The sequence below is a fragment of the Vitis vinifera genome, chromosome 19 (assembly GCF_030704535.1).
Source record: "Vitis vinifera cultivar Pinot Noir 40024 chromosome 19, ASM3070453v1".
NCBI classification, from domain to species: Eukaryota; Viridiplantae; Streptophyta; class Magnoliopsida; order Vitales; family Vitaceae; genus Vitis; species Vitis vinifera.
The window spans coordinates 22,784,379-22,807,317 of record NC_081823.1 but is presented as its reverse complement, the minus strand read 5'-3'; the positions used below and the strand labels follow the sequence as shown (position 1 = coordinate 22,807,317).

Below are 22,939 nucleotides of genomic sequence, written 5' to 3'. Positions count from 1 at the left end.
ATTACTAAAGCACGGTCAGGAGACCGACCACAGAACCCTATTTGGCAAACTGAAAGTTGTAAGACCAAAGACCAGATGGAAACGGGAAAAGCTCTCCATTCCTACATCTCCTGTAGCTGGGTTCTCAATTTTCGATTTTATCAAACATCATTGGCCTATCATGTCTAACAGTAATTCAAAGAAGTGTTTCTAACTTTTCTGACACTTGAAAACAATTCTTTTGATAACAATTTTCAAGTGTTGGAAAGACTAGAAATGCTTCCTAAAATCACTATCAAACAGATTCTTAGCTTGGAAAGAGGTAGCCCACTGGTTGATCATTCTTTGTTAACTGAAATCTCTATAATTCAAGACTGAGTGAAGAACTGGTAATGGTTTGATAGACTACAGCAAAGCTCATTCCATTGAATGATCTTCAAGGAATTTTTCAAACAAAAGAGGGAAGCTGGAGACTCAAAACACCCAGATGCAGCCAAAGAAAATCTTGTATTGGCTTCAACATTTTGTCTATTGGTAGTGGCTTTCATTCAACACCTCTTGAAAGATACAGAAAATACATTCAGTGGTGGAACTAGGTTGCAAACAGTTTTGATGTTCCAAAGCTGGGTTCAATCCTACAAAATGTATGGTGTATTCACAAATAGTTACTATAACTTGCCTGTTGTCTCCTGTTACTCTTCTAACTTGCATTTGGTTGAATCCTGGGAATGTCGAACAGAGGCAGCATGAACCATGTCAGCAAGGTCTTTATCCAGCTTTTCAATTTCACCAGTGAGGCAGAGACGGCTATATGAAGGGGCTAAGCGATTTACTGCAGTCTCAGCCAACTTCCACAGGGAGAGCCTAGCAGCTATATGGAGTACTTCAAGAGACAAGTTTCCAGAAGAATCCAGGCAAGAGTTGATCACTCTTGAGCAGTGTTCTTGAATATCGTCCAATAACCAATAGTCTGCAAGCCAACAAAGCTCCAAGTACGGTTGCAGCTCCTGTAGCTTTTTCCTTTCATCCATGTTATCCCATAAACAGCCAGTGACGAGTGTTGGCAGTTTATCAGAATACAACCAGTCCACTAGTTTAACCAATGCCTCCCAACTAACAGGGACCTTTATGAAGGGGGAACGGCTGCAAGGATAAAAAATGTTGCATTGGTTGAGATATAAAAAAGGGCCGCCAAAATAAGAGCAAAGAGCACAAAGAGGTAACTTAGGATATATATTTTACAGTAATACAGTACAAACATGCATATCAAGCAGAGAACAAACTGCTAGGTGATTGATTAAAAGAAGAAAATGTCTATAGTTCCAGGATATTTCTTAATTACTAAATCAGTGCAGGGGTATCAGATACATCGTAATTGCTAAATCGGTGCGGGGTAATTGATATGTTACACTCCTGTTTTTTGGAAGATGACACTTTTTTTTAAACATTTTATATGATTAAATAACATAAAAAATAAATAAATAATTAAATAATTAAAAAAAAAAAAAAGAAAAAAAAAACTTTGTTTGAAAATTTGGACACTTTAGGTGTCTAGCTGATATGTATTTAGGCATTTCAGAAGAGCACTTAATCTGATGGGGGTAAGTTAGAAGACTTCCATGATAGTTCCTTGGACAGAGCTCCTCCAAAGTGGTGCCCATATGCATAGCATCTACAGTAGTAGTAGACTATAAATAATGAATTCAAAGTCCCAAATACAGGTGAAATACCAACTTTATAGCTTTTACACAACAGATCAAGAGATTGTGCCCTTTTGTTTTATAAATATACGAACTTTGCTTTTTGTAGGGACTCTATCCAGGGAGACTAAAAGATGCATCAAAAGAAATATGAAGTACCCTCTTATACCAAAGTGTATGTGTGTAAGTACCTTTCTTGCATCCCTGACCGGAACATGGCCCGGAAATGATCACAACTTGACCACAATATGACTTTGTGGACGTGCATATGAGGCACTAAAACAGAGCAGAATTTGCATGTCCACTGCATCACTTCAGTTGCTTCAGCTTCCAAGGCAACATCCCTGAAATAAAAAGATAAATAAAAACAATTTAGAATCCTTAACCTCCAAAAAATATAGAAGGCACTTATAAAGATGGTGGTCTTCAAAAGGCCCTTCAGGCCCTGCTCTAATGCCAGGATTGGGTGGGCATGTAGGAGGTACCAAGTTCAATCCTAGAAAAAGAAAGAAAGAAAAATGTTTTACCTACGAACTCCTTCCCTCACTTATCAGCAACTTCTATCCATCAAACATCTAACATAAACAAGACATTCCTGGACTTGCCAAGGATTTCTCATGATGGATGAACCAGGACACCAGAAAGTCTTCTATCCCATCTCTAATCTTAGATGAACCAGTACATCTTCTACCACTACTATTGGATGAATCAGAACACAAGGGTCTTCTAACTATAGTCACAGAGTGCAAATCTCCAAAACAAGAGATTCCTAAGAAGTTATTGATAGTACATTTCCATTGAATGGCCAGTCTGAGAGATGTACTGTCAGTCCAGAAGACGGTCATTTAATTGAATGATGAAAAGGCATAATGTATTAAATGTCTCTGAAGTGTAGCTCATGAGAACTCCATTAAATTCAGAGTCTTGGGGTCAAGAAGAAAAGAAAATGAGCATGCCAATTTGATGCAATTTTAAGATGTCTTAAGGTAATAATCAAGGAGAAACATACGAAAAAGTATGCCCATCAAAATCGAGTGCAAGAGCAAGATCCAATCCAGGAAAAGGCATGCCCCACTTTGGACGATTTCTATGAAGCATTTGTAGTAGAGGTTGCAGTTTGCAATGTTTAGCAAAACTTTTCAATGACTTCACAAGGTCTTCTCCTGCTTGTAAATATCCCAAATAAACAAATTCCAATAGCTTCACTAATGGCTGATGACGTAAACGAGAAGATAAATGAACTTCTTTCTTGAACTTTTTCGCCGACTCTGTATATTGTCTAACTGAAGAGCCATCAGAACTTTCCTTATCAAGAGGCAGCTCAACAGTCTGCAGTAATGATGGACATTGGACCATAAGAACAACACCATGAATGCTCACAGATTCTCCATTTTTAAGAATGAGTTGCATATCTGCATTTTCCTTTTCACCAAGTGCATTACCAATCCTACTTGGAAAACCATACACTCCAAAATAACTAAGAAGGTATGCAGCATACCATCTTAGCCCAGGAATAGAAGTATCACTGCAGATCTCTTGGAGTTTTTTAATGAATTGAACTTCAGTATATTCCATCTGGCCACGAAATAAATCAGGGTGATTTCTCATGCGACCAGAATGGTGGATCAATTCAGCTAGCCCCCACAGACCAAAAAGCATAAGAATGTCTCCGCCATCCCAATCTTCTGCACATGTCTGGCAACATGTCCAGCTACTGAAAATATTTTGCAAATTAGAGGCAAAACTTAGCCTTCCCAAATGGGAATCATTTTTTAAGCACTGCTTTATAAAGGCCAGCAGCGTTTTTATTCCTTCACTCTGTAAAACATACTTTTGATACTGCGGCAAACCCGAATAACATGTCAATCCCACTATGCTAAAGAAAGTGCGTTCATCTGGTCTTCCATACTCATCCCTGGATGAGACATAGCATAGGTAATCCGTAAAGGATTTTAGATAACGCTTTCCCTCTGCCTTTAGAGCCTTAGACAATTTGGATTGGGCCTGTGATGCAATGTATTTGCAGGGAGAATAAATCATCATCAGAAGTGCTCTAGATGCTAAACAGCTGCTGATATTGTTTGCAGCTTCTTCAAAAATCGGATCAACTGAGTCCACAAAGGTCTTGCTATTAAAGAACATAGGCAGAATAATAAAATAAATCAGCAACCAGAAGATAAAGGAAAATATGATATGTTAAAATGACCAGAAAAAAACATAGATCAGGTCCCTGAGGAAGAAAGAATAGAATAAAATAAAAAAGAAAAGAAAAGAAAAGCAAAATTAAGAATACCGTAGTATTGATGGATAGGGACACTACCATGCACAATAAATAAGGATGCTGATGAAAACGTCAGTGCCATTCATCTCAGGATTGAAATCTTCCCCACAGTGGGTTACAAGCCCCACAATAATTTCCCAGATGAATGCACTACCCTCATCTGTTATGAATGTCAGTTCTTCCAATGACAAGGAATGTGGAGGTTGTTGGGCTTTATGAGATTTGCGTAGAAGAAGGGTAGATAGGGCACCGGCAATTCCTAGCTTCCAAAAATAAATGTGATGCTCCCCTGCCCAACGAGTAATCAGAGCCAAATGACCTGCCTCCACTAACAAAGAAATCCGGTCTTTAGCAATCTGTCTACCTGACAAGCCACACCCCTTCAGTCCACAAATTATGGCTTTGACAATGGGCTCACAACACAATCTCATCATTTTTGAACATCTTTGTTCACTCATCTGTGCAATTGTTGGTAGAGAATAACTTATACATGTAAGAAAATGCCATTACCTAAATAGGATATTGTAAAGCATGATTATTACCGCCAACAACTGAGCGAGTTTAAATGCCTCTATCCGTACAGAAGGAGGTTGTGTGCTGTCCATGCACTGCACCACCATTTTTAGAAGGTTTTCTCCATTTTCTAGAAGCCTCTCAGCCCCATTACCACATAAAGCTGGCATACAATCAACAAAAATTTTATCCACAAATTTAATAATGTAAGCTAATTGGGCTTGAGCATGGTAAAGTAAGAACACTACCACTAAAAATTAATACCTAAAGCAGAATACAATTGCAAAACTGCAGCTTTAACAGAAGAATCAGGATTTACACGTATAACCTCCAAAACCCTCAACAACTCAGCATCATTCCATACACGATAGCGAGAGGGCGGCCACTGCCACAATATCCTCCTTAGAAGAGAAGCCATCCGTTGGAAATATTTAATTGATTCCATTCCTCTGGAAAATTTTTGTATATTATTGATAACATGAATAACTGCATTTGTTTCTTTCAATATCTCCCAAATAACTCCATCCTCTTTTAAACTCAGATATGGTAGGATATGATTCAAACCATTTGCACACCGGGAAGCAACTTTTACTTGATGAGAAGATAATAAAGATAAAAAAGGCTGAATAAGATGTAACACAAGAGATTGCAGCAATGAACTGGGCAAGTCCCAGACTAACTTCAATGCGACCTTTGCTGCAATGATTAATACAGTGTCACTGTAGCATTGAAGAATTCCTTCCAATGCCTTAATCATATCAGCAACTGTATCCTGGAAACAGAAAAAACAACTATGAATTTAATGACCTAGAAAAAATAGCCAGAAGGCATTAGAATTAGGAATCATCTATACCAATAAATTTCACCTAATCCATCATAATTGACATGTCTTACCTGTTAATACCTAATACAAATGCAATTCACAAAACCTCAGCCAGCAAGTATCATCAAGTATAACATGACCATAAGGATTATCAATACAAGTTGGGTGATATGTAATGTGCCAATTTGAGTAGAGAAATAAGTGCCTTAAACTTCATTTTTGACCACTTTTCACACTCTAACCTTTCAAAATCACAAATAAAAGGAGCTTCCTCTATTTTCCATAATGTTAAAATATTAAATTTTGACCAACCTCTGAAGAAACCATTGATTAACCTAGAGAAGAAAGTGTCACAAAAGTAACTGCTAGGGAAAATAAAGAAGTTTCAAATATAAGGTGTTCATATTGCCCATATTTAAAGTGAACAATAGTTATAAATAATTCAAAATAATTTAGCATTTACCAACAACCAAGAGTTGACCGACTCTCTGTTCAACTCCTAATAAAATGTTCCATGCTAGCTGCGCCTCCCCCCTCCTCTCTCACTCTCTTAGAAACACACTCTTTTGTCATTGATTAAATCTCTCTCTTCAATTTAATTGCAACCTTCCTCAAAAGTTCCAAACGTAAACTTTAAAAGCTAATGAAATTTGACATATTTTTTTAGTATACACTAGGTGTACAAATTAACTAACTTTTTTTTGCATGATTCTTCTCTTTAATGCCAAAAATGAAACTTCGTCAAATGTCCTTTCTTGTTAACACTTAACATCACATAACCATCTTATTGCAATCTTTTACCCATGTGCATTGCCAGCTCTAAGCCCATTGTTTATCAACCAAAGAAAAATTACAAGTCTATTTAGATCTTTTTGTTTTTGTTTTTTTTTTTTTTTTTTTTTGGATAGGTGATTGGAAATAGTATTAATAAGCGCCAAAGAGGGCACACCAAAGTATACAAGACGTATACATCGGTCGCCAAAAGGTGTTAGAAAAAAAGAAGGGAAAGGAATAACAAAAACCTACTTCCTCCCTCAATAAGAACCTAACCAATCAATGAAGTCATATAAGGACATTAAGCCTTCAGCTATATACAACTTGGTCTAAGACAACAAGTTACAAAGGTTATCAACCAAACTTATAGGTCTAAAATCTTTAAGATCTTATCCACACTTCCCCCTTCCCCCTCCTCTCCTCCTCCCCTTTCTCCTTGTCGTGTCCCATCACCTCTTCCTTGACAAAAGCCCCAACTAAATTGCCAAAAAGCTATTGAGAAACCATCCAACCTTAAAGCTTTGTCCCCATTTAGATCTGATATAGCACTGAACACCTCTTCCTCTAATAAAAGGCTCCTCCAACTTTGCTACATCCTACCTATTTGAAGTGTCAAAATTCATTTCCTTGATATTGGGGTGCCACTCCCTTGGCTCCGACAAGAGATTTTGAAAAGCCCAGACAATCCCTTCCCTAATCTCTATCACCTCTATTAGACAAACCCCGTTAATTTTGACCTTAGCCAAATTGTTCCTTCTATATGCATTTGACATTTTATGAAAGAAAACGATATTTCTATCACTTTTCTTTAACCAAACCTCTCTTGATCACTGCCTTCAACTCATTTCTTTCATGGGAGCCCATTTACGATATCCCACCCTTGATTCCACCATAGCAACCACCTCTTCTTGATATAAAGCCCTCATCCTCTCTTTAGAATCCCAAAAACCCACTTGGTAAAGAGCCAAATTCTTTCCTACTACCACATTGCACAAAACCTCTTTGTTCTGTCTCTTCAAATTAAACTTCAGCATTTTCAATTTCTCAACCAGGATGAAGCTAGAAGAACCCCTAAAACTTATGAAGTTCAAAAACTGAAATTAATGGTCATTCCCAATAGCTTCTTAGTAATAAGAAAAACACATGTTCACAGTAAAATAATTATAAAAAGAGAAGATTAGTGAGTTATACTTGGAGTAGAACCTCCATATTTTAATGTCAATAGTTACTGTTAGACTGTGTTTGAATGACTGGTGTCAGAAATTGGAATTGGCATGACCATTCTGGTAATCTTCAGAATGAGAATACCACCTTTATAGCCACAATGACATGCCTGCATTTGTGTCACAAGGAGAATGGTGCTCGTCCATTCCAAATTATGACTATACACACAAAACAGACTTGAGAGAAATAAAAAATGTATAACAGTTTGGACAGAGATACAGGCATCTAAATGGAGCACAATGGCAAATGTAAACTATTGTGAAGCCCCACACATCAATTGTAGCAACATCAAGTTGTTCTTAGCCCTTGAAGCTTTATAAGAAATGGATACTGTTACCTCCCTTTACAAGTGGATGTTGACAAGTGTATGCTGAAATACATCCAAGAAATGCACTAATAGAGTGGACTACATGCTTCTGCATCTCAATATCTCCACACCGCCATTTCCTTTCTTTGTCATCATAAGAACTGCTGGGGCACAAAACAAATTAGGAATATGGTAATATAGTTTCGTTTTTGACACTCATACTACAAAAAACCATCCAGTGAATAGATAATACATAAATATTCATGCATTCTACTAACAGGATCAGAAAATGGAAACAATAGTCAAAAGTTCCATTACCGTATGGTTAGTGGTAATGGGCAAGATCTTAGTGAGTGGATTATTTCTAAATTATTCTATCATGTGCATATCACATCCAGACATAGGCCATCATCTCCTTCCATGTTTTCCTTCTGCCTCTGCTCTGTGGAGGGTTTTGCTTCTCTAGGAATAGGTGCTCTTTCACTCAGTAAAGGAAGTTCTAGCCAGACAGCACTTTATGACTTGGAGCAAGAAAGTAAAGATAGGTAGGATGATTAAGATTTCTACCTACAGTTGCAATGCATAAGCAAAGCAGGAAATGCTGAACAGTTTAGGTCTGTCATGGGTGTATGATCATTACCATGTGAAATCTAGGATAGTGATGCAGGAAAACAGCGAGACAGATATATAAAAATTTGCTATTTTGGGCAGGATGAAATTCTTGCATGATACTAGTTTAAACCTTTCTGAGCTTCCAGTGGATTGCATCGGCTTACATCTTTCAGATTGATTGTTGTAATTAGAGCAACAAACCTGAGGAGCAAAGCCTCTAGTTATTTGCACTTTACCATTTTTTTTTGCATTAATAGAAGAAATTGTATGTTTCAAAATAGTACTATGATTTTGATATTAAAATTCACTTTATGCAGCAGGTAATATTTTCATTCGGAATTTGATTAATGTCCAATTCATGACAGATCCAATGTTTTGAACTTCAACTTGACCAGGGAGTTTTTAGCAGAGAGTTCTTTGAGAACAGTTTGAGAATCATTTTTGTTCCCCTGGTAAGCGTGATAATCTCCTGGGCAAGAGTAAAATTTGCATGACACTTAATTTGGCTTGGATCTCAAAACATACAAATTTTTTGGTCTGCCTACTATCTTTTGGAAATGAATCAGGTTCCAAACAAGAACCAAACACTGATTCAAATTTACTTCAATTTTTTTAAAGAAAGTGGACTCAGAATTCAACTACAAAAATTCTCTAATTTACAAAAAAAGCCACCTTTTGTGACATAATTCCACTAAATTATTTATTTAAAAGATTCTTACAGACTACTACTTCAAGCCTAGTTTACAATGCTCACTTTCAAAGAAACTTGACTCGCTGACCAAATTCAACTGGAAAAGATTTTCTAATAACCGAGAAAGACATACCCTTTTGTGATACAAAAATCAAAACCTGAATCCGAGACTAAGAACTTCCAGATTCCTCTTTCCTTTCAAATTCGTCCTAAATCTTCAACAATTTTTACTATTCTCAGTTCCTTCCCTTTCTCGGCAACCAAAACAAGAGTCAATTCATGAAAGAAAAGAAAAAACACAGCAAAGAAAAGAAATAAACCAGAAACCGAAACTATAGATTGTCCACATTTATCTTTCCTTTCACATTCTTAGTAACTCTAAAACAATCAATTTCTTTCTTGGAAACCAAACAAGGCTCAAATTCATCCGAAAAAAGAAAAAAAGAAATGAAAAGAAAAAAGGAAAGAAGACCTGAATCCAAAATTTAGAGAACTGTAAAGGCGTTGGCGACAGGTAAGGAGGCGATCGGTGATGGCTTGATTGTTTTCTACTACTCCTCACTTCGACATCGTTTCAAGGGTTTCACATCACACAATTTCTCATAACTGGATCTTCACCTTCGCCTCTGCCCCATTCGTTGACAGGAGTAAAGCAACTATACAAGACTCGACAGTTGGATGCAGCGGGAAAAATGAAGCTTGAATGTTAACTCGAACTAAAATTCCATAATTACCTTTTCTTTTAAATTATAACATGACAAGTACACTGATTACTTTTTCTTCCATTAACATCACCTCTCTGCTCTCACATTTTTTTCTACTATGCTATTGTATTCTCCCATAAAACTTTTTTAATTTCAAATTTTTTTCATTTTTTGATCTCTCCATATTTATTAATTTTTAATCATTTTTTTGTCACATTAAATATAAAATGAAAATATATAAAAATAGTTTATTATAAAAAATTAAATAATATATATAATGGACAAAAAATAAAAATATTATCCCATAAATAGTATATTTGATGATTTTAAAGATTAATTGTAATAATACATTTGATAGTTTAAAGTTTAAATTTAAAATTTACATTTTATTATTTAGAGGTCGATGATACAAGATTTTTTATTTTAATGCTAAATAAAAGATTTATTTATTTTGTAAATCTTACTATATGTAAAAGTAAAAATATTTTTGCAATATTATTTTAGGGACTAATTATTCATTTGTGGAACCTTAGGAATGGGTTTATGGCCTTCCTCCACCTTCATGGTCGATTTCTATGCTCACATACATTCTTAAGAAAAATATGTACATTTGTTTAAGGGCGATTGAGACCCCATTTGACCTTATTAGGTTTTACGTATTTAGTTGTAGAACTTCAAGAATGGATTTCAGGTATTCTATCACCTTTATGTTGATTTTTAAGTCCACACACATCATTAAGAAAAATATGTTCATTCTTGAGAAAAATACATGCAATTTTTTAAAGGTAAGTTAGAACCCTATTCAACCTCATTAGGGTCTAAGTATTCATTTATGGAATCATGGGAATGAATTTAAGGCCTGTTAAGATATTAACTCTTGTTTATATGTTGGCAATTTTGTTTCTTTTTGTTAGCCTAAGGGTTCTCCTAATCATGTTTTGATGATAACAAACCATAGTTAAGTTGCTAATTAGTTTGAATTATAAAAAATTTCATGTGTTAATTTGGAAATTCATCAAGGGACCCAATGGATGCAAGATCAAGATAGTTGGAAGACCTTTTAATCATATAAAACATATGTAAGATGAATGCATGGGTGTACTTAGGATTTTCACATCTATTCATGTATTTTTAAAAACTTGGTTTATGTATTAAAGTTATATTTCCATCAAAATCCGAGTTTTATCAAATGAACCTTAGGCAAACCATTTCAAAATTGGCATATTAATTTACCTAAAGACCTTATCTAAGTGTTAGAAGCAAAAAGACTAGACAAAGATAGGTTTTCAAGACAAAAATGGTGAATCAATCTAGGCACTTGTGAATCAGCTCAACCAATTAGGGTATTGGTCGATTGATTGACACTTCTCAATCGAGGTCCAATCGAGAAATGCAAAAAACCTTCTCTCTCTTCTAGTAGCCTTGCATTCTCAGTCGATGGATTTTCTTTCGTGGTCAAGTTTTAGTCAAGGCTCGATTGAGAATCGGTCGAGGCTACTTTTTGGCATTTTGGCTCCCGATGCTAGAAACCTATAAATTGAAAGCTCCACTTCATTTATAAGGGAGAGAACACCTTGTGGACCCTGCATTTCAGCTCATGCGCTTCCACTCAATAGCGAGCTCGATTTTTATTTGAAAATGACTTGAAGTCGCCACTTATTTTTGTTTTATTTTTTTAAAAGGGTAAACAAAATAAGAAAGAAAACCCTAAGTGTGACTCTTTATTTTGGAAAATGTGGTCTGTGAAAAAATGGATCAGGCTCGGGGGTCAGGTTACTTATCGGGAAGGTACGGTAAAAACTGTAGCACCCCTCTAAGTCCCTAAAGTCGGGTCTCTACTAATAAAATGAAGTTGACATGGCAGTCAATAAGAAAATCAATGGATACTCAAATCGATCATGCACATATGAGAATCAGAACATGCATAGAGAATGACTAGGATGCGAATAGATACGTACTTGGGCAACGATCCATAATGCGCTATCAAGAAAGGAGGTTAGTGCACAATTGATAAATACAAAATATAGATGGCATGTCACTAAACAGTATGCAAAATCATCAATGGCACACATAACACTTCACTCGAGTTCATTTTTATTTTAAAGAAAATTTATTTGATATTGGGCCCTCACCAAAACCCATTTTATTTTGCATGAATCAATTCCAATAACTCCATTATTTGGAATTACGGGATTTAATTCCTGCTTATTTTAAAACATTTTAAAGATCATGGGAAATGTGAAAATTGCTTGCCAGAAAGAAAAATGGCAGCAAAGTTTTATTAAAAATGGGATTTTGGTAGCTAACAATTCTAAGGATGAAAGATTTAGAGAATGAGAATTATTTGAAAAGTCGGGATTTGGAAAATTATTTGAAAAACAGGGTTAAGAAATTATTTTTAAAATCAAAGGGAAGGAATTTGGAGGGTGACACATGGCCCAAAGGTGACCATGCTAAAGGTGGCCATGCAGTGAGAATGGGTGCTTGAATAGCCACCAGGTCAGACAATGACGTTGTAGGGCCCTACTCACCCCTCACTGCTTGCAGCTATTGAGGAGCCATTGGGAAACGCCAATTCTCCATGTGATGATGAATTAACATTCAGCACCACTTCCTCAGCTGGAATAGGATGAGTGGCATCAGCGCTCTCAAGGATGCTCTCAATACATGATGAAACACCAAGCCCATCAGATCTTGGATCAACCATAAGATGAGCGTTCCAATCAACTGCACCTCGCAAGTACACGACAACAATTGGAGCACCTCGTTTCATGGCATGTTCCAAGCTCTTCATTACCAATACCCCAGCACCTTCACATGACGAAAGCAAGAAAAAAACCAAAGACCCTTATGTATCTCTATAATATGATATGTTCTTCTCATTGCTGATGGAATTTCACCATTTCTTCTCAGAAATCCTCCAGTTGCTTACCAATCCCACTGTTAACTTCATTTGCACAAACCAACTAGCTCTCATGATATTCTCCATTGAACCTATATAGCACATTTCTTTCACAGCCTAGTGTCAACAGAATCACAATCTCAGGTGCCAGGTCCATAAGCTTGGCAATAACATCAAATATCTTTCTCTTGGTTGAAATATCTAATTATTTCCCAAGAAAAATACATAAAGACCATGGAGGTTAAGAATACTGGAATAACTAAGACTTACCTCCATAGAAATGATCTGTAATTTCGCTTAACTTCTTGTTCATGAACTTCTAAGGGCGCTAGGTGGTACACCTGCATAATCAATGCTTGGGACATTCGGGTTTCCATGGGGTGCATCAGCTGCAAACTCCTTAACGAGGTCCCCTTCTGTAATATTCAAACACCTCAGGACTGAAAACTTGTACTTAGCAACCTCTTCACTCATTTCCTCATGATCATTCCTTATGAAAACCAAATATACGTTACCGATGAACAGAAGAACGAGATGAAGGAAAGCCTGGTTGCGGTCTTCACAACATGAAGCTTGAAGAGACGCTTCAACATAGTGCTTTTATTCATAAATACAACTGAATCTTCACGCAAGTCTCTGCGAACATTCGACAACTGGTGGGCTTCGACACTGTCAGTGGCGGCAATCAGAATCTGACTGCACTCATCCAGAAGCGGGCATGATTTTGGGTCATATGGGATCTCCTTGTTGATCTTGCATTGGTTTCACCGGAGGGTGGCTACGTTCATGGAGCTTCATGCACACGAGAAGATTGGCAATAAGTGAATGTGGAAATGCATGGAATGGATGGTGGAAAGTGGTGAAAGGAATGGGTTTGATAGGTATTAGAAAATGGTTATGGAGATGATGGGTTTAATGGGGTTTGGAAAGAATAGAAAAGTTGATGAACGAGGTAAGTTTATGGGATTAGGAGTTCAGTGGACCTAAAAATGGTAAGGGAAATAGGGATGAAGGGTACATGGTGTGAAATATGGGCACGGTGGGCTTGATGGGTGGCCATGCATGCATCTGAGGTAGAAGTAAGAAAGGGAATTTGCAAGGGAAGGCCATGTTAAAATGAACGAAATGGATATTGGAAGAAAATGATTTTAATGGATATGGGTGATAACGTTGAGAGAGAAAAGTAGTGGTATGCATGTGGGTATGGGATGAGATGGATATGAGCAGTTTGAGGTTAAAGACGAGGGTGTAATAATGGGTTTGGCAGTGAAATGCATGGAAAATAAGATTGGAAGAGTGGGACACTAGGTCTTCAAGAATGGAGGATAAGCATGGGTGAAAGCTGGATATTTCTCTTACAAAGCTTGTATTTCAAAAAGGCGATGTTGCGGCATACTGCTGATGAAGGTGTTGCTGAAGACTACAGGACTATCACTGTTTTAGTTATGGAACCATAGTGACCTTCCTTGACGTGGCATTTGAGAATTGACAAGCATAATTGAAAATGCCCCTTGCTGCATTGAATCCCCTTTACAGAATGTCAGAGATATTCCCAAGTGTAGTATTTGTCTGAATATTTTGGAGCAGCCACTATAGACGTGTTAGAGACTGATTAGGTGCCGAGGGGAGAAGAAGTTGTTACTCTTAGCTACACGCTTGAGGCGGCACACCATGATGCTGGATCAAATAGAATATTGCCTTTGATTCCATAAGTATTCAGACTGACTCATGGCAAATCTTCAAATGTTCACTATTTTGTTGTCAATCCTTTAGCATGAAGGATACCTTTACCAGACAGTTTTTGAAGGATATCTCCATGACTCCCATCCTTGAGTTTCTCGTCTTTGCATCTTACCTCCCTTGGCATGTTCATGGGATTCATCATTTCTTTAGCTTCCCATTTTGAAAATTTTGTGTTGACTAAACAAATGCGGTATCATTTGAAAAACTAATTCGAGAATGTTCAGCTCAATACATTAAGAAGAATTGAGGCATCCACAATACCAATTTCCCCACATAAGCCTCAACCAAGGTATCTCTTCGTAACTATAGAGGCGACAATGAAACCCCACTGAAAACAATCCCAAGGGTTCTTCCCTGAGGCTCTGAATTGGACCCAAAATAGATGGTCAGTTTAGTGGAACTTGACACTTGATTTCTGATGGGTGTTGCTTCTACAGGATCAAATGCCACAACTTGCTCATCACTAGCAGAAACCAATTTTCTCTTGTCTTCCCTCAGACCCAATGGATTTAAGATTCTAGCCTTACAGCATCCATGAATAAAGAAAGGAAATAAATACTAAAAAAAACATAGTATAATCATGGGAAAACCAGGTCCTACTTCATGTGTTAATAAGAGGACCTAGAACGGGTGGGAGAAACATGGAGTAATCATATGATTAATGAAAAACAAAGTTAAAAAAAACAAACAAAACAACATAGCAGTTACCTATCAAACAAGACAATGCAACTCAATGTACGATGAGATAAAATGACGATACTCAAGTAGCAAGATCAGATGATCAAGACCAGTGACATCGAGGAATGATGAATGAAAAGTGTACCAAGGAACCATACCTAAGGTGTTCTCCAAAACGTTCCTCTAAAGCTTCGGTAGTTACAGTCTCATTACCCCTTTGAGATTATCCCCTACTAGCCTTCCTTTTTTTTTTTTTTTTTTGTAGTTGCTTGCTCCCCACGCTCCAAGGATCTCCTCAAAATGTCTTTCGTTCCAAACGCCGCTTTCTCTCAAAGCTAAGGAATCCCTAAAAAAATCAGTTTGCTCCTCTCCCCCTAGCCAAAAGAGGCCTCTTCTGTAGATATCCCTAAAAATGTACTCCTCTCCCCCCTTCGTTTGGCTTGCCCTCCAAGAAAAAATCCCTCCAAAAATATCTCTCCATCTTAGTAGGTAGCAGGATACCTGTTCCTCTCAAGCAACTCCGAAAATCTCCCGTATGCTCTCCCTCTAGCCAATTTTTTTTTTTTTAGCTCCTATAGCTCACCCCTCAAGAAAAGGATATCCCTCCTAAAATATCTCCAGCCAACACGTCTCCAAACGCACCTCCACCTCTACTAGAATCTCTCACCTTCTCTCCCCTATGCTCCTGCATAATGTCTTCCAAAAGATTCCATAACAGGTGTCGACCTTCCATTGCAACTTCAAAAAGCAATGTTGATTCTCTGGCAGCCATCCACAAAGTGACACGTGGACTTCCAAGGCTGTGACATCTGGTAAGATAACCTACAGAAACAAAAAAATGAACAAGCCCCAAATAGGGGTATACAAATATGCCCATCTTCGGTAGAGCTCACGAGTACAAGGAATATAAACACTAAAGTGAAAGCAAGTGTGAATAATGAGTGGTATGAAGTGAACTCTACCGAAGAACAAAGGAGACCCCCAAAAGGATGTTAGTGAAACACATGCTCACTCAAACAAATAGACGAACAAAGACTCTAATCCTAAAAGAAAATGATGTCTCAAAATGCATCTGAAGCCACACTAAGGACATAGGCTCCCTCTAAAATGTCTCCAAAAGTGTCTCGAAAGACCATATCAAAGATGAGTAACGGTCGAACCACTCTGGAGTACAAGAAAGAACGTGACCCAAGGAGACTGCCCTAAGTGAACCATATGAGAATGCCAAGTGCAAGGTGCCCCACAACATGACTGAAGTATGTGTTGTGAACTCAAAGGACTGCGTCATGTGCAGTGGAACGGAAAATCTGGAAGTATGATGACAAATAGGCGATAAGCACAGAGTAATGAGGTGAGGGAAATGAGGGTGAACGCAAAACCATGAAGGTCAGATGTGCAATTCCAGTGAATATAAATACCAAGAACCGTGACCCTGAATGATATGGCTAAGGAGAAATGACTCTGAACATCAATAAGAGGAAAGAAAATGGTGACTCAAAGTGCCTGAATGGATACGTACAACGGCTCTGAACGCCAAAACTAATAAAAAGATGATAATGGCATTGAATGCCAAACAGAACAGTGGCTCTGAACGCCGAGACTAAGAAAAGAAATGACTCAAGATGCATGAATGGGTATGAAAAACGGCTCTGAACGCCAAAACTAAAGAGAAGAAATGACTCAAAAAAAGGCCTGAATGAGTGTGCCCAATGGCTCTGAACGCCATAATGGAGGAAAATGGTGATGGACCGAATGAAAGATAGACATGAGGATTCTGAGTGTCGAACTGAGAACAAATGAAGGCTCTGAACACCAAAATGAAGATACGACTCTAAAGGCCTAAAATGAAAGTGTGGCTCTGAACACCAAGCCGAAGGCAAGTAATGGCTCTGAACGCCGAAACGAAGATGTGGCTATGAACGCCAAATGAAATAAAATATGGCTCTGAACGCCGAACTGAAAGTGTGGCTCTGAACGCCGAAACGAAGATGTGGCTCTTAACGTCAAATGAAACAAAATGTGGCTATGAACGCTGAACTGAAGGTGTGGCTCTGAACGCTGAACTAAAGACAAGTAATGGCTCTGATGCCTAACCGAAGATAAGTAATGGTTCTGAATGCCAAAGTGAAGATGTGACTCTGAACGCCAAACGGAAAATGAATAATGGCTCTGAATGCTAAACCGAAGAAGGTGATGACTTTGGATATCGATATGAAATTGCGGCTCTGAACGCCAAACTGAGAACAAACAATGGCTTTGAATGCCAAACCGAAAAAAAATCTATGATGGCTACGAATACTGAACTAAAGTCAAACAATGACTCTAAACGCCAAAAGAAAACAACAACTCTGAACGCCAAACTGAAATAGAGGCTCAGAATGCCAAAAATGAAAATGTGGCTCTGAACGCCAAAACGAAGATAATAGCTGTGAATGCCATGCAGAAACAACGGCTCTGAGCGCCAAACTAAAACTGATAACTATGAGCGAGAAGCTAAGAAAGATGACTTTAAATGTCGTAAGCGAGAAGATATGGTGGCTCTGAACACCAAAACTGCAACAATAACTGTGAAAGTCAAGTCGAGAAATACGACTCTGAATGTCATAACTGAGAAGATGTAGTGGTTCTGAACTCCAAACTGCAAGGGGACGACTCTGAACGTCGTATCTGAGAATGAATGGTGGCTCTAAACGCCAAACTGCAAGGAAATGATGAGGGGGAAATATGCCCCAGTGTAGTATGTCGCTGCAAATCTCAATCCGTTGGAAGGGTCCGAAAGAGAGTCCATGAGCCTCGAAAGATGTTGTGCTAGCGAGTCGGAATGATCAAATCGACTATAAACATAGTCTCACAACCCATTTGACTGGATCACGATGCCTGACGAGATGTCATAATGAGTCAGAACCCTCTAACTCGAAGCACTCTGCTGTAGGAGTCCATCGTCATCTGAAATGAATAATCCGATAGAGTCTCAAGGGAATAATCCGCTAAAAGACATACCACAATCTCAACATAACAATCTACTAAAGAGTCATGGCTAGTGAGGCGATCAAAACCCGAACATCGTGCTACACTGAAAACTCATCTAGACGAAAATCATAGGAACGGTGACCAGTAAAGCAAACAAATGTCCCTCGATCAAGTGATGAAAATTGTAACAGATTCATGAGAGAACAATCATCTCCACAGTTGGAGGAGGAAAATATGCCCCAGTATAATATCAAATGTATCCGGTCAGTCCTAATAACTCGAGAATAACTCTATGGGGATGCGTAAAAGATCTAAGATGTACTCCACTAAAATGATGATGTGGGAATCCATTTTACCCGCGATAACTCCATCTAAGTATCACGACTATATCAGAGAGTATGAATCCGACTGAAGGATTCAAGAGAGGCTCCCCGGAGTATCAGGACAAAATGAAATCAAATCATCAACCTGACATGTATCTCATAACTGGGGATGATCATGCGAATCAATGGGGATCTACAAATCCCAACTAAAAATGAGGGAATATGCTCTACTGTGGCATCAAATGTGTGGTGCATTCGAAAATCAAATAAGCTCAAATCATCTGTCATCAAATGCGTGACCCCGATCATCCACGTACATGGCAAAATCAAACCCACATATCTGAGAAGCGTCTCCCGGAAGGAAGCAAGATGACATCTAAGTGTCAGAAAAGGCGAACCTAATTGGGTGGCTCCCGAGAATCTCCACTAAGGAATCATCGTAAAAAATAGTGAATAGATCATCGTCTCGATATACATCTCACAAGTGGGGATAAGCATGCAACTCCATCATGATCTGTAAATCTCATCTAGAATGGAAATATGCCCTAGTATGGCATCGAATGTACTATAGGTCAGAAGTCAGGTGACACGAAATCATCTATCATCGAACATGTGATCTCTGTGATCCAAATCAAATCCAAACATATAGGGAACGTCTCTCGGAATAAGAAACATGACGACAACCAAATGCCGAAAAATGAGGGTCTGGCTAAATGGATCTGAAGAGGCTCCACTAAGGTGTCATGATAAGGTAACGAACATGTCAACGTCTAAGTGCGTATCCAGTAAGTGATGATGACCGTGCAACTCCATGAGGGTCCATAAATCTCGTCTAAAATGGAATATGTCACAGTATGGCATCAAATATGAGATATACCAGAAAAACAGGTGACATCGAATCATCCCTCATCAAATATAAGATCTCGGTCATCCAAATCCATGACTGAATTGGATACAAACATCGAATAGGCATATCTCGGAAGGAAGCATGATGACATGTGAGTGTCGAGAAGTGCAGGCCTAACCGGATGGCTCCTAAGAGTCTCTACTGAGGAATCATCATAAAAATGGCGAACGGGACATCGTCTCGGTACAAATCTCACAAGTAAGGATGATTGGGCAACTTAATGAAGATCTGTAAATGTCATCCGAAATGGAATATGCCCCAGTATGGCATCGGATGTGTGACAGGTAAAAAAAAACAGGTGACATCGGATCATCCCTCATCAAACACGTGATCCCGGTAATCTAAACACAACTGAAAAAAATCTAATCATCAGAAAGGCGTCTCTCAAAAGAAGAAGCGTGACGATATCTAAATATCAACCAGATCTCAAACACTTGTCCAAGTAGAAGTTGTAGAATACGATATATGATCCCATGGCCTCAGGGTGGTCTTAAGACATGGGACGTAACGTAGGCTAGGGTGGTAGGGTGATAGAAATGAAAGGAAACTAGGCCCAAATACCCAATGATCAGAAACCCATGCCCTCATGTATGAAATGCAACATGTATAAAAAAATCCTATGAGCCATGGACCTGAGGATGCCTATTGCGAACATGGTGTCAATGAGGGGAACCGAAATGATAATGAAATGTGCAATGATGATGCAAAGAGAGTATCAAACCAGAAAATGAGTCTTTGTGAGAAAAAAAATGAGAGGTGAAATGAAAACAATGGATCAAAAGTGAAAACGAGGATGATGATGAAGCATAGAACACGAGAATGAGTGATGATCCGCTCAAATCAAATATGAAGGGAAGTCACGTCAATAATGAATGTAATGATGGGATGGACAATGACCCAGAGCTCCCATCACTTGTCTCTCTCTCAAAATATACAACAAAATGAATACGAAGAATGAAAGGTCTCGGGGAGCTCACATACGAACTCCCATCAATAGACATACCCAACAAAGTGACCCTCGAATATCAATATACACGCTCAATGATAGAAAATACTACACACATGTGCTTTTTATTTTTCATTTTTCATTTTTTGTTTTTACATATATACAAAATGTACGTGCTCTAAACACAAACCACGAAGCTTTCAAGATGAGGTCAAAAATGGATAAACATGCTCTTAAGTACTAATGTAGAATAAACTCTCCTTAACGAAGTGACCCTCTCAAACTAAGGATCCCTAGATCAATGTCCGTGGGATAGATAATAGAAATGACATGACTACCCTCCATACGATGAACTGAAGAGGATTACCACTCGGGGTAGAAGAAGATGATACAAAATAGGCAACAGATATAATAACAAAGATGAGATGAATAACATAATCAATGAGATGAGATGAGATGAGATGTAGTGATGCAGTGATAGGAAGAGATAATGAGAAAAATGCGCCCTTAGGTCCAAGGCTCATGAAACCCCTAAACAATGCATGCATACACTAAAAGGGTCCCTATCCCGGTGTGAAAGTGTGAGCAAAGCAATAAGAAAGAAAGGCTATAATGTGAGTGCGAGGCTCAATGGGCTAGCAATGGACTATATATCAAAAGAGTGAAAGGGTATATGGCTAACTGAAATGATGGTCACCCATCTTACGACCATGGTCTCAAACATAGTACATCTTTAGCTGATCCACATTGGTCGACTTTGAGAATTGGTTTCCATCTAAATCCATCAACCATGAAACGCCCACTAGAGTCAACTCCCTGATGAAATAAGGTCCGCTCCAATTGGGTTTAAACTTCCCTCTAGGATCTCTGATCAATCCTCTGATGATTCTCAAGACTAAGCCACCTATTTGTAGTGGTATGGGTTTGACCCGCTTTTTGAAAACACGGGCCATTTTCCTCTAATATGCACGAACATGGTCTATTACTCTCAATCTCCTCTCATCTAGGAGATTGAGTTGATCAAATCGAGCCTGAGCCCAATATGCCCCGGGAATCTACTGCTCTAGTGCTACTCTCAATGAACCCATTTCAATCTCAACCGGTAGCACTGCCTCCATGTCATACACCAATGAGTAGGGTGTGGCTCCTATAAAGGTGCGAAAAGAAGTCCGATAAGCCCACAATGTGAAAGAAAGCTTCTTTGACCAATCCCAAGAAGTCTCGACCATCCTCCGCAAGATCCTCTTAATATTTTTATTCGCGGCCTCTACTACCCCATTCGTTTGCGGCCTGTACGTAGACGACCAATGATGCTGGATGCCATATCTCTGTACTAAGGTGTCAACCTTTGCTCTGAAATGTACCCCTCTATCTGAAATCAACTCATGAGGGACTCCATAGCGACATATAATGTGTGATTTGATGAAACTAGCAACTCCAGTTGATTTCAATCTCGCATATGAGGTGACCTTCAACCACTTGATGAAGTAATTGATGGCGACTAGGATGAACTCATGACCACTGGAAGATTTCGGCAAAATCTTCCCAATGATGTTGATACCCCATACTGAAAATGGCCATGGTGAAGTCAATGCATGCAACTCTAAAGGCGGCACATGAGTGAGATCTTCGTGTATCTAACATTCTGGGCATCTCTGAACAAACTGACAACAATTCATCTCTATGGTTAACCAGAAATAGCCAATCCTTATGATCTTACGGGCTAACATATGTCCTCTCATGTGTGGTCCGTAGACTCCCGCATGAACATCTCACATCACTTGATTGGCAGAGGCGTGGTCCAAGTATAATAGCAACATCCCATCAACTGATCGTCTGTACAGCGTCTCGCCACAAATCACAAATCGGGCTGCCAACTGCCTCAATGCTCTCTTATCCTTGGCCGTAGGGCCTCAGGATATATGTCAAGTCTCAAAAAGTGATATATGTCATGATACCATGGCAAACCATCGTCTATCTCAGTATCGTCAATCATACAACAATAGGCAGGAACAGATCTCAACTTGATCAACAAAGGGCGAACAATGGCATCAACAGGAATATCGATCATGCAAGCTAGAGTAGCTAAGGCATCAGCAAATTGGTTCTGCACTCTAGGCAATTGCGTGTATCTCAAATCATCAAATCTCCCGATCAGTAGCTCTAAATATGCGTGGTAAGGCCTAAGCTTCACATCTCTAGTATTCCACTCGCTTTGAATTTGTCTCAATACCAGATTGGAGTCACCAAACACCTTCATCTATCTAATCCCAAGCTTAAGGGTCGTCTCTAATCCCAATATACAGGCCTCATACTCAACAATGTTGTTCGTGGCAGGATGTTGATCCGAGAATGCCAAATGAACATATCTAGGAATGTGATCACCATGAGGGGATATCAATAAGACGCCTATCCCATATCCCGAATGGTTAGCTGCACCATCAAAGTACATGTGCCAACTTGACAGACTAGTCACAACAGCGACATCCTCATCTAGGAAATCATCATCAATGGCTCTGCCATCGGAGATTGGTAATGATGCCAGGTGATCTGCAACAATGCTCTTTCTGATGGACTTCTGAGTGACATAATGGATGTCAAACTTAGTCAGAGATACCAACCATCTCATGAAATGACCGACCAAAGAGGGCCTGTCAAACAAATATCTCAGAGGATTTAGATGGGATATGAAGTGCACTGAATACTCGGTCATGTAATGTCTCAATCGGCGAGTGGCCCAAACCAATGTCAAGCAATAACGCTCAATCATGACATATCTCGTCTCGTAATCTAGCATCCTCTTACTCAAATAATAAATGGCTCGCTCATTGCCCGAATCGTTGAGCTGAGCCAACATGCAAC

The 22,939-nt window shown here is 38.7% G+C and overlaps 1 protein-coding gene across 2 annotated transcripts; it reads right to left on the bottom strand.

The window, feature by feature from the left end:
• Nucleotides 1–445: 445 nt before the first annotated feature.
• Nucleotides 446–9,624, bottom strand: LOC100268020 (BTB/POZ domain-containing protein At1g04390). Of its 2 annotated transcripts, XM_010646694.3 has the most exons (8): nucleotides 9,377–9,624; nucleotides 7,632–7,762; nucleotides 4,738–5,245; nucleotides 4,503–4,636; nucleotides 4,000–4,418; nucleotides 2,689–3,807; nucleotides 1,871–2,023; nucleotides 446–1,122 (listed from the first exon to the last, which is right to left on the bottom strand). In XM_010646694.3, exons 3-8 carry the CDS (start codon nucleotides 5,228–5,230, stop codon nucleotides 672–674), a joined length of 2,769 nt encoding a protein of 922 aa, XP_010644996.1. In that variant the 5' UTR covers nucleotides 5,231–5,245; nucleotides 7,632–7,762; nucleotides 9,377–9,624; the 3' UTR covers nucleotides 446–671. The 2 variants fall into 2 exon arrangements, with proteins under 2 accessions (XP_010644996.1, XP_019072483.1); XM_019216938.2 differs by lacking the exons at nucleotides 7,632–7,762; nucleotides 9,377–9,624 and having other exon boundaries at nucleotides 4,793–6,460.
• Between the last annotated feature and the right edge of the window lie 13,315 nt (nucleotides 9,625–22,939).

Excerpts from the sequence above, each read along its gene's own strand:
- LOC100268020 (XM_010646694.3), bottom strand. The coding sequence starts at position 5,230 with ATGATTAAGGCATTGGAAGGAATTCTTCAATGCTACAGTGACACTGTA. Across the intron at positions 4,419-4,502 it reads AACTCGCTCAGTTGTTGGCG|ATGAGTGAACAAAGATGTTC; the intron begins GTAATAATCATG and ends ACAATTGCACAG. Across the intron at positions 3,808-3,999 it reads ATCCTTATTTATTGTGCATG|CAAGACCTTTGTGGACTCAG; the intron begins GTAGTGTCCCTA and ends GTTCTTTAATAG.